The 17,076-nt window shown below is 34.8% G+C and overlaps 1 protein-coding gene across 2 annotated transcripts in view; it reads left to right on the forward strand.

Moving 5' to 3' along the window:
* Nucleotides 1-11,323, forward strand: part of TM9SF3 (transmembrane 9 superfamily member 3) — a 68,135-nt gene extending 56,812 nt beyond the window's left edge. Inside the window, exons 10-15 of one of the 2 annotated variants that reach the window (XM_036734477.1) lie at nt 1,858-1,997; nt 2,617-2,685; nt 3,072-3,218; nt 4,095-4,178; nt 4,363-4,439; nt 7,032-11,323. In XM_036734477.1, the coding sequence (XP_036590372.1) occupies nt 1,858-1,997; nt 2,617-2,685; nt 3,072-3,218; nt 4,095-4,178; nt 4,363-4,439; nt 7,032-7,099 (585 nt within the window). In that variant the 3' untranslated portion in view covers nt 7,100-11,323. The remainder of the gene's footprint in view (nt 1-1,857; nt 1,998-2,616; nt 2,686-3,071; nt 3,219-4,094; nt 4,179-4,362; nt 4,440-7,031) is intronic. The other variant, XM_036734478.1, reaches the window with a different exon arrangement.
* Nucleotides 11,324-17,076: the final 5,753 nt, after the last annotated feature.

The following is a 17,076-nucleotide window of genomic DNA, read 5'->3' on the forward strand; positions in this document are numbered from 1 at the left end:
TTGAATTTAACAGTATTTTGCAGGCATAATTCTCTGATGTTGTTTCGCAGTATCATCTTTAATACATTCTGAGTAAACCCCCATTATAAGATCGTGAAATTATACCGTAACATCATTTGGTCCATTGTCTTTTTGTGATGTTCCTGTAACTTAAGTGGGGAGCATTGAAGGCTTTTGGGGAAGGCAGTGACAACTAGACAGTCTTTTGGAAAGATTGTAATGTTTGCAATGTACACAATGTATTAGAGAAGGGAAACACTGGCACAGGGAACTGTTAAAGCAGGTTGATGCACACTACACACAAAATGGACTAGGAAGTGCAATGGGAAGTATTAGGTTTAGAATCAAGGGGACCAGGGCTTGAACCCTAGCTTCAGATTACCCATGCCACTTTGGGCAGGTTTAACCTCATTGGGCAAATTTTCTCATCTGTAAAATTTGGAGGTTGGACCAGATAACCTCTAAGAGTTCCAGCTCAAGGTCTATGATCCAGTGACCTGTTCCCTCATTTTTTCCCTTCAAAGTAATTCAGTGACCTTATTTACACCAGAAAGGAACATGAGCCTTAATTTAAGAAGGTACCAAGGAAAAGTTATGTACAAATTGTAAACCTGTAATCAGTGGCCTGTAGGGATTATACATTTTCTACCAGTCATCTACCTTCTTGAAGTTAACTTATTTTTTCTTTCAGATTTTTGTCTTTCATTTGTGCCTTTCTCTCGTTACTGATATTTGCAGCCTTGAATTTCATGCTTTTCTTTTCTCAGCTCCTTTTTCCATACACAAAGTCATGTTAAGTTCTATTCATAGAATCTAATTTCTTAAGTATTTCTAGCTTTGTCTGATTGCAGGCTGCCTAAGCAATTCAGTGACAAGGCTGTTATTTGCAGTCGCCCCTTTTCAACACTAGATGGTAGGATTGTACAGACTTAAGATCCATAAATTATAGTACTTTATTTCTTAGGAATTCCAGGTTTTCCTGATGGATTGCTCATTAGTTTCATTTTATTGAAATAAGACACTATAACCTTTTCTTTTCCCAAACACATATTTCTGTGTTGTGATAGATTTCAGGGACCGATAATTTTAGATTAGAGGGGCAACATAATATAGTAGATAGAGAACTGGCTTCTGAATTAGGAAGGCTGGGGCTCAATTCCAGTGTCTGATACATAGAAGCTGAGTTGCTGATAATCCTGGTCAAATTTCTTAAACTTTCAGGGGCGTAGGCAACTCTCTTAAGACTTGAAGTTGCAAAATAGTTGGGAGATTTGCAATGGTAAAGGGAGATTCCTTATTAGAACTCCCTCTCCCCCCAATATGATAAACATAGTATCAAGATCAAAAATAAGAAATGAATTTAATGGTGAAAGATTTATTCAGAGGATAAAAATTAAGGAGGTAGAAGAATTGATTATAGTAGAAACAATGTAGAAAAGTAGGGGAAAAAACCTTGTGTATCACATCTGTAGTCAAGTAGATAGTTCAGGAGTCAGGATGATGTAATGGAAAGAACACTTGCCTTAGAAGCAGAATTCTGGCTGTACTACTTACTAGATATCTGACCTTAGGAATACCATTTTTTTTTTAGAATCAAAGGAGATAATATCTGCAAAAGTGCTAAGCAAACTATTATTGTAGCTAAATATTGATATTTTTGAAAGTAGGGCTTTTTGTGATCATTTTCAGTTTCTTATTTAAAACAAATTATGTAGCTAGTCTAGAAAGTTTGAGGAACTTTAATAATTTTATGATTAAATAGTGATGAAAGTACTTTCATGTTACTTTAATTTATCCTTGTTGATATTATTGTAAATTGTATTTTATGTAACTGTAGACATTTTGTTTAATTTGCAGGTTGCTGTTTGTTGCATCTGTTTTTTTGTTATTCTTCCCTTGAATCTTGTTGGTACAATTCTAGGCCGAAATCTGTCAGGTCAGCCCAACTTTCCTTGTCGTGTCAATGCTGTGCCTCGTCCTATCCCGGAGAAAAAATGGTAAAAAGAAAGTTATGACTTATGTATTTGTTTCTCAGAATAAAACAGTCTTTAGAGTTATATGTAATTTTGACATTATCGTAGCTTTAGCATATTGAATACTTTAGATTTGATTATAGGAATTTGAAAGTTTTGATTTATTTCAGTTTATATTTCAGTCCAAATTGACATTTAATTGAATATTTTGAAATGGCGTGATGGTCTCATATAAGTTAAAGAGATAATGGAATTGGAGTGGAGAGATGGCTTTGGACACTAAAGTTTCCCATTTCTTAATTTATATGTTGGTCAGAACAACAGTAAATGATAGGCACTTCTTTTCTTTGGCATGTAGGTCCTTCCCCTTTATATTTGAATTGTTGGTGCTGAGGTTAGAAAGATTGTAGTACTGCTGCCTTAACCATTACATTATCTTTATTATTGGTATAGGATGGAATTTTTCACAAATTTTGTGGTTTTTTTTAAATGCCCAAATTTCATCTGCTGTAGTGATGATTTGATTTGAAGTTTAGCTTTTCTTTACCTTTGCGGAGGGGCAGTGTAGTAAGTATTTAATGAAGATTCGTATGTGTGAAAATTATTATATAAATATTATATAAAGTTATATCATTTTTTTCAGGTTCATGGAACCAGCAGTTATTGTCTGTCTTGGAGGAATTTTGCCTTTTGGCTCCATTTTCATTGAAATGTAAGTTTTAGTGATGGGTTTCTTTTCTTGAGGAATTAGAATTGAATAAGTTGGAAAATTAGGTAGATACAGAATCACTGGACTTCCTAATAAAAACCACAACTTTTTGGGGGAAGGACTTCTAGCTTATCTCAAAGGTTATCACCCCTATTTTATTCAGAAATTCATGCTTTTTTTTAGTTACGCTTTTATTGAATAATTAATGAGGCTTAGAAATTTAGGCCCAAATTCCAGAGCCTAGTCTTACCATCCTATGACCACAACTTTCAATTGCCACATTTTACCTATGCAGGTGCCTAGGAATTAGTTTCTATTTTTTTTTTCCTGAGCTTCACCTAGGACAATAGCCAGAATAACAGTATACTTATTTCTGCCATTTTATTTAGGTACTTCATTTTCACATCTTTCTGGGCATATAAGATCTACTATGTCTATGGCTTCATGATGCTGGTGCTTGTCATCCTTTGCATTGTGACTGTTTGTGTAACCATTGTATGCACATACTTCTTGCTAAATGCAGAGGATTATAGGTGGTAAGTATTTAAAGCAAAAACTTTTTTGAATTAGTTACAAATATTGCCAGGACAGTAGGAGTGTTTTAAATATGTAAGAAGTGATGGATAGTGCAACAAAAAGAACCAGGAGAATAGCTTCTACAATAAAAACAGCATTGTAAAGACAAACACCTTTAAAAAGACTTAAAAGAATTCTAATCATTGCAGTGAACCACAGTGCAGGTATTCTCTGTTGATTTGTCCCATTTCTATTTGAGTTTAACATCCCTGCAATAAACAACAGTGACTCCGGAGAACTGACCTACCTCCTGACAGAGGGGACAGACTCAGTCTACAGACTGACATGAACATGACCAATGCGGGAAATTGTTTCAATTGGCTGTGTACTTGCTATAAGGCTGCTGTTTTTCTTATGGTATTTCATTGTGGAGAGTAAAGGAAGCAAAGAGAGAAAATAGATTTTTGTTAAGAAAGAATAAAAATTTAAAGGGAAATAATCAGGTGAATATTTTAATAAGGCTACTCTGGTGGTAATTTTTACAAATTTCATAATCCTCAAACATCTTCTTGTGATAAGAAACAGCAACATTGTGTTTTTTTTATAGGCTGGGAAACTATAGGGAGAGAAATTAAATTATTCTCCTTACATCGTGTAATAGTGAATACAGCAAGACAATGCAGAACATCTATATTTCTAACATTTTTGTGTTACTACTTTCCTTATTCTGTGGTATTATGTGCATGTATATATTTTTTGAAAAATACACTTTTCTTATCCAAAATAGTATTTGAAAAATTACAATATTATAAGTAGTTTTACAGAATAAGAATACTTTATTGCAAGGTTTTTTTTTTAACTGCTATGCATTTGATAGAGATATGTTTGTTTTTTAGGCAATGGACAAGCTTTCTTTCTGCTGCATCAACTGCAATCTATGTTTACATGTATTCCTTTTACTACTATTTTTTCAAAACAAAGTAAGTGGTGGCTTTTTTCTTTTATACATAGAATAAGCTAAACCTATCCTTTTTTCTAAAAATACAGAGCTATGCATACTGTGATTGATTGTTTCTCTGTCTCCATATATATATATATGCATAATATTAATGTGTAAAAGGTCAACAAGGAAAATCTACATGATTATTTTTTATTTCATTTCAGGATGTATGGCTTGTTTCAAACAGCATTTTACTTTGGTTATATGGCGGTATTTAGCACAGCTTTGGGGATAATGTGTGGTAAGTTGAGCAATGTTTGGAAGCTAATCAGTAAATCTGTTAAAATTACAAACAGCAATATAGTAATTGAAAAGTCAGAAATTACATTCTGTGCCATAGTTTTTATGATCAGGAAGGTTGAAAAATAATCCTTAAGCTCCAATTTTAGGTCTTCTGAAGACTGTAAAACTCAATTTTAAATGTTTCAATTTTTATTTTGCATTTCATATTTGGAGAAAAAGTTGAATGGAAACAAAAGAGTAAAATGAGTTTTATATATTTCCTATGAATTTTCATATGTATTCATGTTCTTCCTGCTTCCATGACCCTAAGGAAGTAAAAAACTCATTTGTGTATTTCAGAAGGTTAATTTTTCTTGGAAAATTGCCTGTTGAACTCTTATAGCAAGACTTCTTGTGCTCCTTCCCTAATTATCACCAACTTAAAATTATTTAATAAATATCTGAAATCAAAGATGTTTTTGGTGTTAGGCAGAGGAATAAATATTTAATTATTTTCTATTGATGAGTTTATTTTACTTCAGCAAGGGATTACTTTTCTATGTCTTTTATTAAAGAAGTCACATATCAGCTACTTATCTGACTCTTTTATTTGTGTAATCTTGAGAAGACCTATGGAGGTAACATCTTGACATTTATAAAGAAAATGGAATGAATCTAGCAAAATTTTTTGGGTGCTTTTCCTGTGGAAATTTCATTTTACTGCTGGATATCCTTGGCAAATTCCATGGGCCCCTGCTGTTCTGGCAGTCTCTCAACCATTTATTCTCTAATAGGCTTATAAGCTTTCAGTTTTAATCTTTTTTTTTTAACTGTTCAGGCTGGAACTGATTAAAATGTCACCATAATACAGGAATTGTACACTTTTATTTCAGTTGCTAAGATAGGTTAGAGAAATTGATAATTTGAAGAGAAAATATGTACTTGACTTATTTTTTTTAATTAAGGAAAAAGCCACGAGTATTTTAAGGTGGAAAATACAGTTTTTAATCTTTATGCTTCATTAACTATAGAATTTTAGGTTGTCTTGAGGAACTCTTGTTGGAATCATGAAAAATATTTTTGTTAACACACTCTATTACTTGTAATAGTATAATTCACAGAAACATAAACATTGTGTGTTACAAGTAATTGTTTAATCCAACCAATATACAAAAGGAACCCCACTATAACATAATAGACAAGTGGCTGTCTAAGTTTTACTGAAAGCTAATGGTCTTTTTTTTTTTAAGCTTCTTTATAAACTGTTTGTTTAGAAAAAAATGATGCCCCAGATTAATTTTTTTTCTATACCTTTTGATTAAAAGTGAATTGGTGCATCAAAGGCCTGGAAATTTAATTTGACTTTAAGCTGGTATTATTATTATTATTATTAGTTAAATTTTCTATTAGTATTTGTATAAAAAGTTAAGTTTAATTGTTAAAATGTCATTTATCTATGAAATTATATTGAAAATTTGTCTGTGAACTGTCTTTGTGATTTGGATGACCAGCTCTTTCATATTGGAAAACACCAATTATCTTTTGTAAAACAAATAAAAATAACTATTCAGTTAAAAATAGACCCTTTAAGAATTTTGAGCTTCACTTGGCTTACACTTAGCTAAGCGTGGAGCATGAAGGATAGAGTGGACCTATAATTTCATTGGTAAAGGGAACTTCCTGGTGAGAAAACTCCCTCTACCAGTGTAGGGCAGCCTGGGGCACTGAGAGGGAAAGGGACCTGGTCAGGGTCACATCTATAACACCAATATGGGGTCAGAGGGGACCTTGAATCCAGGCCTCTCCCTAAACTTTGATTCTGGCTGTCTACTATACCATATTATTGCTAAGTATGACTCTTAAAAATGCAATAAAAACATATTTAAAAGATAGTATTTCTCAGAAAAAAGTCTTTTGAAGCCGTGTACTCTCTGCCATTAGATAATAATTCAAATCAAATAAACATTATTGAACATTACCAAGAATAAAAATGTCAGTTGAAAATGCTGCTTCTTTAGCTTCTGTTAACATAGAGAACAGCTTAGTTCATGGTATTAGCCCTGAAATATCCCATGAATCACTTTAACTTCATCTACTAGAATATTCTTTACTGAGATTTAAAATGTCAATAGGCAAATGCTCAATTCCAAAAGTAATTAATGGCATATTATTTTTATCCTCATTTATGCCAAATTTACTTTGCCCTATAAATGCACAAAAAACCAAAGTATTATCAAATCAGACACTGAGCTCAATCTTGTGTGTGTGTGTACACATGAAACAGATACAATAGTTAAAATTTACATAATGTCTTTATTTTGAAGAACCTTTATGGGTCCTTCATGTAGACATTCTCAGTTATTAGTTTTTGTCTTGCTGTGTAAGATCCATGCCCTGGATCACACAATTCCAAGCCATGCAAAATTCTCTTTGATGTTTGAATTTCAAAAACACAGTCACACTAACACGTAACACTTGATTTGTGTGGCAGAATTTTTTGTTCATTTTGCAGAAAAAGAGTGTTTCTAAAAGAATCAGTAATTTTTTAAATTAGTTATTTTAAATGTCTGCAGATGACTACTGTTTTAAATATTTTTCTTTGCTTTTTCAGGAGCAATTGGTTACATGGGAACAAGTGCCTTTGTCCGAAAAATCTATACTAATGTGAAAATTGACTAGAGAAACAAGAAAACTGGGAACTCTGGATCAGTTACTGTTTCATAGGGGTGGAACTTGCACAACATAAAGCGCAAGAAGATAATTGGGCTTTAACACTGGGTACTTTGTGGGTCTCTGTTTCATGGATGGCTTAAAGTAACATCTATTTTCATTGATCCTAGGTTCTTACTGACTGCTTTCTCCAACTGTTCACAGCAAATGCTTGGATTGTATGCTATAGGCATTACTACAGTACATGGCTAATCTTCCCAAAAACTAGCTCATTAAAGATGAATAGACTAGCTCTCTTCAGTGAAGAGGACAAACAGTTTATTTAAAGCATTTGTTCCATTTAAATAAAAAGTGGGAAACTTGGCTGCTAAAATTACATGAATAGAAATCTTTCTGGAATTTGGATATTGAAAAAAATAATGTTCCAGAAGATTACTTTTCCCTTATTTTTGCTGCCATTGTCAGGATAGTGGGATGTTTTTATATTTTGGATCTGGGCTCTATATTTTTTTTCCAGTTCATTTGCCGTATCAACTATACCTACATTCATTTGTCTGAGAGAATTAAAAAGTATATATATTAAAGCCTGCATGTAATATATCTGCTGTTGTTCTATTTGGACCAATTTCCCATTTATTTATCTTTAAACTAAATATCCAATTACACCTTAATTCCATCCAAAGAAGATACAGTCTGAAGACAGAGGTGTATTCTCTACAATGCAATTTACTGTACAGTTAGAAAGCAAAAAGAGAATATTTGTTTTTATCAAACATTTTGAGTTCTACAAAACATTTTAATTGAATGTCTAAAGTGATTATCTTCCCTGCCCACCTTCTCCCCTTTTAGTCTTATATCTTTTGTTTGGGTTTGAATGAAGGCTTTACTTAAGACATTATAAGAAAAAAATGGGAGGGAGGGGGAGAGGGTAATAAATGTATATAACATTAAATAATGTAACTTAGTTGTAGATCCCAAATGCATTTGGATGTACAGATTTACTACAGAGTACTTTTTCTGATGATGATATGGTGTAGAAATATGTGAATTTGGGTAGCTTTTTACATCTTGCTTACCATTGCATGAAACATTGGGGTTTCTTCACAGTGTGTGTGTGCGTGTGTCATACTTATTTTTCAGGGGAGGGTTGTTTTCTTCTCTTTCTTTCTGAGGCTTTCACCGGAGCCAAATTTGTAATTTAGAACATTTAATTTTGTTAATCCTGTCTGGACACATACAATATCTAAAGCATTACTGCTTTAGAGTGTTCAGAAATTAAAATAAAATTTCCTGACAAAATTGTTTTGATTGTGAAAATAGATGTGTTTGCAATTTGAAAAGTCTATTTAAACAGGCAACTATTACTGAATGCCAGTTTTTGTATACAGTGTTGTTTTCAAATCTAGGGAACCCACACTTTAGAGTCCAAGGTCCTTGCTTCCATCTAGATTATCCAATACAATTCCAGAATTAACGACTATCCATTCTTGGCTCGCTTTTGGAAGTTGGTATGTTCAGGTTGGTATATTGTGGGAAAAGTAGGGGTGTGTAGTGTAAGGGCTTCTTAAAACAGGCAAATAAACGTCACAAATTCATAAGTGTAGTGATGGTCAATTGTGCAGTCTACCTGGCCAGAGAATATTTGAAATTGTTTCCTTGGCATGGTAAAATTGCTAACTGTAATCTCTTATTAGACAGCATGACCACATAGCACAATATCATGTGTTAATATTTTTAAAGACACAAAACATGTGTTTAAGCCTAAATACTGTGTAATATTCATGCAACTCATTACATATCATGGTGGTAGTAGGATGGAGTCTCCCTAAGGTATATTTCTGTAAACTGACTGTATTATGCATCTTTCATGTTGTATGTAAGGTGTGTGAGTGATGATTTGAAAAAAAAGAAAGTAGTGCTTTCTTTGCATTGAATAAGGATTCTATGAGAAAATGGAATGTTTTTAGAAGTAGAAAGTAAATCTTAAGTCAAATCATATTCAACAAGCTGAAAAAGTACACTAAAATATATTCCAGAAGTAAGACATTTTGATTCCTCCCCTCCCTATTCTCAACTACTTTGACAACAAAAATCTTTAGCTACTTTTAATTAAAATATAGTTGCTTATGATTTTAACCTCAAATGTGTGAATGGTACAGTACTTTTAAGATAAAAGCACACAGTCTGGTCAGGGATAAATCGAATAGCAGGTGTTTTGTCTTAATATTTTGAATATGGTTAATATGTCAAGATTGAGACTATGGAAGGAAAATACATTTTAAAATTTAGTTCCTTTTTAAGTGAAGATAGTTATACTAAAATCCACTTCTGTTTTTTCTTTTTTAGTCTTAAATGAAAAAGCAGTTTTCTTAACTCTAAATCCACTAAAGATGAAAGAGAATTCATCTTGAGAAGGGCTTTTTGATTCTTGGTGCCTCCATAGTTATAGGTAGATAGGTCACTATGTAGTTTGAAATAATTCACAGATGGTTTACTTGTATTTCTTAATGTTGAAGTGGGATAGTGAATAGAATTGGTTATTGAAATGGAGATGGTTTTTGTCATCCCCAAAATGTTATGTGAATTTTCTTTCATTTGTTAACATTATTTCCATCACCATATTCTAAGTGCATTATCAATGCAAAAATTGCTGAAAGGGACAAACCTTGCCTTTGTTTCTGTAAGCATGTTTCTATTGAAACAAATTGCATAATAAAGTGACATCTCTTTGTGTATCCTAGCATTGGGGTAGGGTGAAAGTAGAGGGGTTTGTTTAAGGGGGGGGATGTAAAGCCTTATTTATATATTGTATTAGACTTTTCTGAGTATTACCCTTTAGAGACTGAATAACTTCAGAATTTATTGTAGTCTGATGATGTCTGAGCTGGGCTGTATGCTCAGGTTTTCTGTGTAATCACTTAGGAAATGGTCGCTACAAGTTGCAGTTTGTAATGACAGCTACTTTAGTTAGATTTCTTTAACTTGGAACTATAAGCAAATTTTATTCACTTTGATACAGCTTTTCTTTCTTGATTTCTTAAAACTATTTAGTAACCATTTGATGCCAAATGTGCAAGCAAATGTTTGAAAGCGTTCTGAATTATAAAAATAAAAGTGAATAGTTTACAAATGTAACTTGGTTGTACAGGAAAAGCTATGCTCCAGAAGGGCTTTTTGTGTATGAATTTTCAAAAACAGCCTCTTTGGAGTAGAGTTCCATCTGGATTTAAGGACAAATTAATGACATGTCTTAGTATTTAACCCCATTTATTGGTTTGAACATGTGAAATGAGTAGTAAAAAAAAATCAGAATACAGAAAGTGCTTGAAAAATTTTGTCTTCATTCACAGCTAGATAATTATGAAACTCTTTCAGCAGCTGAAATAAAAGAGGACAGGCCCATAAAGGTTTATGGAAAAATACTTATGTTTAGGTCATTTAGAAATTTGGTTTACAGGTTTATAGCTAATAGATACGAGCTACAGATAATACAGAGATTTACATAATACATTTTAGCTGCAGAATATTTTAAAGATACAATTATGATACAAAGGGATGCATCCTACATAAGGCCGTTTTTTTTTCTCCAAGAGATAGCTCGTTGATTCTCCTTGAAGATTGTAGATGAAATCATACAAACCAAGAGTAGAAAAGTTATATGAGAATTACTTCAGTATTTCAGGAAATGGAAGTGAGAAGGCTGCCTGCATGTTTTTGTATGGGAGGCCTGGTTAAATTGAGTTTGGGGGGTATTTTGCTAAGTAATAATTTCGTGATAGTGCAATATACTGTATCTTCCTCCTAGGAAATCATTTTGTGCTCTCTCTTTGGCTGGAGTAGCATAACATGCCTGAGGCATGGCAGAAATAACATTCAATTCTGTGTAAAGGACAATAGTGGGTTAATCTTCTTAAAAGCCACCTGCTGTGAATTAGTACGCATGGAAGGGCAGTTATACTTGGGCTTTTTAAAATGTTTGAAACTTGAATTTATAAATCCCCATAGGGCAAGGATGATCAGTGACAAAATTGGGAGGAAACAGTTGTTGCTTGCTGATTATATTCATTTTGTACACACTCCTGCTCGGTGCAAGCCATAATTTGCCACCTGGCTCTTTTGAGTACTAGCAAACCAGTATAATGTATCAAGTACCTCTCTGAGGTTCTGGTGTGTTGTACCTTAACTGAAGTTGGTTTTTCTAAAGTAATAAAAAATGTTAAACTTGTGATTCCATGGATGCTTGGTTTCTTTTTGCTTTCTGAAAGTAGCCTTTGGTAAAGTAAAATACTGTCATATCAGTATGAGTGTAAGGAAGTGGCCAACTTTTCACATAATATTTAAATGTTTATGAAAAAAGTTTAACATTTTAACTTTTCATTTTTTTTCCTCTTAAAATTCTCATTTCATCTTTTGACTTTATTTTTTGTAGTTCCTGAAGTCTTGGACTTAACGATTTTCCTTTCAAACTCTTATCTTCGCAAGTCCCGTTGCTCTACGGCTTCTGGCCCAGGATTTATTACCTTGCATTCTCGAAGTATTAATTACTTTCTAAAAGCAGTTTCCTACATCTTATTGTACTCTCAGAATAATTTTGTGGGGTACATGCAACCTTGATTTATTGATGAGGTGAGGTGGGAGGGAGCTATAATGATTTGCTAAGGCCATAGAAATAGTAGGGGCCAGGTCTCATACTTTCATTTAGAAAACTTTATAAAACTGAATTAGTGATTTGCTTCATGGTGGTTGTGAGAATCCACTGATGATCAATGTGAAAAGCATTTTTAAGGATATAGGATTGTAGCTTTTATGGATAGAAGGGACCGTAGGTGTCGTACTTGATAAAGATTTTTTAAGTGATTAATCCAATTCACTCATTTTACAGTTGGGGAAACTGACATAGAAAAGTAAAGTGACTTGCCCAAAGCCTTGTAGGTAGTGGCAGTGGCAGAATTTGAACTCAGATTTTTTGATACCTCATCCACTCTTTGTACTATACCATGACAGTATTGATTTAAGTAGTTGAATTTTCCTGTCTTTAACTTTTTTTTTACAGCAACTCAATTTCCCCATATGTAAATGAGAATGATATTATGTCCCTTGTACCATCTATTGCATAAGCTTGTTTGAGGGTAGATGAACTAATTATGTATGTGAAAGCCCTTGCCAAACTGGTAAGTGTTAGATAGACAGGAGATTTTAGGGTTTAAAGCTGGAAGGAACCTTACTGGTTGCTGAAGAAAACGCCCTGAACTAGCTAAGCCCAAAGGTACCATACTAGTAGCAGAGCAGGGATATATACTTAAGTGTCTTAATTCCAAACCAATACTTTTCCCACCATCCCTGACTTAAAGCATTGTTGTGCACTTGACAATTTGTGGTTGCTGGACTCTAAAAATCTGTGATGATTCCTCTTACTGTCTGGAGACTTGGGTTATAAAGCACCCATCTTCCTAGTTGAAGAGTGTGAGGGCAAAACAGTTTTTCACTACTAACCCAAGCCTTAAAAAATATAACAAAAAATGGACTTGTAGAATAAATGTGGCTAAATTTTTTTAATAATGTGAGTACTTCTTATTGTAGTAAAGGCCCTTAAAGAATTCATATGCTAAAAAGGGCATATCAGAAATACAGTTTAGAGGATAATTCTAATTTAAGACTATGAACTAATAGTTATTAGAACTCGCCAATATTCTTAGTTCAGTATAGGAATTCTGGAAGAACTTAGCAGGTGGAAGGCTTGGGAATGGAAGAGGGCAGTGAGTGAATTGTAGAATAAGTTATACTTCTTGTACTCTCTTAAGTTTAGTTGACCAGATCATGTTCTGCCTGACTTTCTATTAAGAACCATCATTAAGATGCTGCTGTTCTTCAGATGGTAGAGATAGTATCGTTTTCACTTCAAGAATATGTGAAAGGAAGGAGTGTTTCAGGCTCCAGAGCACTAGGTGGGAAAGTCTTGCCAAAAAGAATTATTTGAAAAAGATGACTAGCATAGACTGTTACAGAGGGTGAAGCTTAGTAGACTGGGTATTGAATATGACATCAGTAGTTTATGAGTTTATTGTGTATATGTGGATATGTGTGAGAGGGAGGCAGAAGGGTGGATCTTAGAGGAAAAAAAGCATCCAGGTAATAGGTGAGATGAGAAAGTGATCACATGACCATTTGCTTGTACATGTATATGTAATTCACAAATATATTTAGGGAAGGTAGTAATGGATTTCATCTGGGATTATTTGGCCATTTATTCTGAATTTGCCTATTTCTATTTCACAGGGTTCACATTAGGGATCATTTTATGCAATTAAAATTTAACTTACAAAACTGATGGGAGAATAAGGAAGCCTAAGAAAAGATCAAAATATAGACTATTGAATTATAAGAGTTTTAGAGTTGGAACTGACCATAGAGACTATCTAGTCCAAATCTCAATTTAAATGAGAATAGTAACATCTTCATGGTCATAGAGATACAATTCAGGTCTCCAGACTCTTAGTATAATGCTCTTTTCATCATTTCATGCTGCCTTATATCCCAGATATATTTTGATTGTTAATCAAAATAGCATGTGAGGATGTTCCTATGGAACAGAAATTCTATAGCTCATTCACTAAACTTGGAACACTTTGAGACTTAATAGTCCAAGGAGTGAGATGGGGGAGCAAATAGAAATGATAGCTACTCACCAGGGGAATTTGGGCAACCTATACACTGTACCCTGACTTGGTTAGGTCTAGTCTTGTTTCTGGGTTGAAGATAAGAACATCAGGTTGGCCTGAATTGAGAAGGGTAATGAATACCTGAGGTATCACTTGGGTCATTGCCTCAGTAGACATGGTATAACAGAAGCTAGCCAGCTGCTTGTGTACAGTGCTATATGGAGACATGTTTTTGTTAGACCTTCTGGTGTGTTGACAGGATGTTCCGTAGAGTTCCTTCATTTGGTAGATTGTGGAGAGTGATCGCACTGATTTATCTTCTGTGTTATGGTAGGAACTCAACAAAGAACATCAGAATATGATAACTGTCTTCCTGTTCTATTGCAATCTTCGTTTATACCTGCTAACCTTTAAAAGTTGACCTTTTCTAAAAACCAAGTCTGCTCATCTAACACTGGTTATGTTTCTATCCAGTAATAATGACAGCCTATATACAGAGTATGGATATACATATATAGGAATGAATATACATATGTAGTACTGTGTTTATGTATATATGTGTATACACCCTTTTCCCATGTAGAGTGCTAGTACCTGACATCTCAGTGTGATAAATTTAATAGGTTTAGTTTGTAAGACTAAGTCTGTTTTGTTCTAGAGTGCTTATCACTGAGGGAAAATGCTTGCAAGTATTATATTCCCAACAGTGCTTGTTCTCAATTTTTTTTTCCTACACCCAGCCCCAAGTATTCAATCTGTGAGCAGGCCATCTCACCTACTGTACTGACAAAGTTAAGGCCATTGTAAACCCTCACCTCCTGAGGTGTTTACTCATCCTTTTAACTCATTGCAAAAGAAATGCTAGGTGGTGAAGTGGATAGAGTGCTGGACCTGGAGTCAGAAGACTTGAGTTCAAATATAGGCTCAGATACTACCTCTGTGATGTTGAGCAAATTACTTGACCTCTGTTCACCTCAGTTCACTCAACTCTAAAATGTGGATAATACTAGCACCTCCTACCCAGGTTGTGAGGAGCAAATGAGATAACATTTGTAAAGCTCTTAGCACAGTGCCTGGCACATAGTAGGTGCTAAACAAATGCTAGCTATTATTACTAATTTTCTAATCAAGGCTCACTTCCTCTGCATCTCTGCCATCTTTGTGCTCCTAAAATTACATTTTAACATTTCCCTCTCCAAAATGCTTCATTCCAAATGCTCCTGGAACCTTCATCATCTCTTTTTAACACTGACTCCTTCCCTGGACCCTTAAAAAAACCAAAAAACTCAAGTATCCCCTGTCTTTAAACCAGAAACTTACCCAGTGCACAGCTCTAACTGCATTCTTTGATCTCTCCCTTTACATAACTTCAGTCAGTCCACAAACATTTGCTGAGCACCTACTGTATGCTTGGCACTGTGTGCTAAGTGCTATGGATGAAAAGAAAGACAAAACCTCCAAAACAACCCAAACCTTGTCTTCAAGGAGTGCACAGTCTAAAGGCGACAACATGCAAACACCTATGTATGAAACAACGTGCAAGCAGAGTTGGAGAGGATGACTAAGAAAGGCTTCTTGAGAAGCTAAGGTTTTAGCTGAGACTTGAAGGAATCCAGGGAAGCTAGGAGTTGATGAAACAGTTCCACGCTTGGGGGACAGCATTATGAGGATGCTCAGATCTAGGAGGTGGAGTGTCTTGTGAGGAACAGCAAGGAGGCCATTGTTGCCGGATTGCAAAGTTTATGAGGGCAGGGATTAGAGTAAGGTGTAAGAACACTGGAAAGATAGGAGAGGACCTGGTTATAAAGGGCTTTCAAAGCCAAGCAAGGTTATATATTCGATTCTTGGAGTGTTAGGGAGCCTCTGGAGATTTTAAATTTGGGGTAGGGGTGGCGTGATGAGACCTCTGCTTTAGGAAGATCACTGACAGCAGTAGAGAATGGACTAGAGAGATTTGAGGTAGGTAGACCCACCAGGTGGAAGGTGAAGAGGGCATGTGTTAGGGAGGTGGCAGTATCAGAGGAAAGAAGAGAGGCGTGTATGAGGTGTTAGGAAGGTTGAATAAATGGGACTCAACTCATTGCCCTCTGACTTCTGTCTCTCCCACTTAATGGTCTTGTACATATTAGATGTTAATGATTATTGAACTTAACTCCCTTGGAAGTCGACAATCCATCAAATCTAATGAGCTTAATCTCATCCTTCTTGACTGACTTCTATAGTTGTTGGATGTCTCCCTAACACTCTCTTCCCGTTGCTTTCATGAAGCTCTTTCTCTTCTTTGATAGCTTCTCTATTTCTTTCAATAGATTATCTCCTCCAGTCCTCCTTGATACTAGTGTTATCCTTTTCCCTCTATATCATTTCCTTTTGGGCCTTTCCAGTTCACCCCTGGGAAGATTACTCTCAGCTCACCAGCCCTACTTTCCTGAGAGCCAGACTCCCCAAATTCTTTAATTTTTTTTTTATTCTAAACTTAAACACGGAATGAGCATTTGCAAATGAATTGCAGAAGAGAAAAAGTACATGGAACTGCAGATCTGCAATTACGTGCAGCTAGCCTTTCTTCCAGACTTCAATTTGCAAATTAACACTGAATGTCTCACTAGGATCTAAAGCTTGATGTCAAAAACTCAGTTCATTGCCTTCACTCATGACCTGCTCCTATTCTTCCTATGTTTCTGTACTTCTAATGGCTTTGCAGTTTTTTTTTTGTTAACTATTTTGATAATCTTGGCCTTCTTCAATTCTTTCATCACATCTAATTGCTAAATTCTATTAATTTCACCCTCTCTGTCCTCTCATCATGGCTCTTGCTATCACTATAGTCAAGGCCCTTTATTACCTCTCAACTGGACCAGTCTCTCAACCTTGTTTCCTTTTGCCCTAATCTATCTTCTTCATCAATTTTCATAATGCAGTGACTACTTGAAACCAATGGCTCCTCATTGCCTACTAAATTGTCACTAAATGCAAGCAACCTGGGTATTCAGTGTCCTCCACAGTCTAGTGTAATGGATATTCCCTTTTTTGGCTTTTCATACTCATTTGGGATGTACCAACCAGCTTGCTCACTCTTATACATTCATCCCATGTTATATGACTTTTCATTTTTACTCACCTCCTTCCCTATGTCTACAGTACCCTTTCTTTACCTCAGTTCCTCCTCCTTCCAGTCTCTTAACTGTTAAAATGCCACCCATCCTTTAAACCTATGCCCACTTTCAGGAACCTGCTTGTTTTGCCTGGCAGAAGTGATTTTTCCCTTAACTTTTTTGAGCTTACTATGTACTTATGTTCAGTCTTGTAATATGTAATTTGTGGACT

This window comes from Trichosurus vulpecula, chromosome 8 (assembly GCF_011100635.1).
Source record: "Trichosurus vulpecula isolate mTriVul1 chromosome 8, mTriVul1.pri, whole genome shotgun sequence".
Lineage (NCBI taxonomy): Eukaryota > Metazoa > Chordata > Mammalia > Diprotodontia > Phalangeridae > Trichosurus > Trichosurus vulpecula.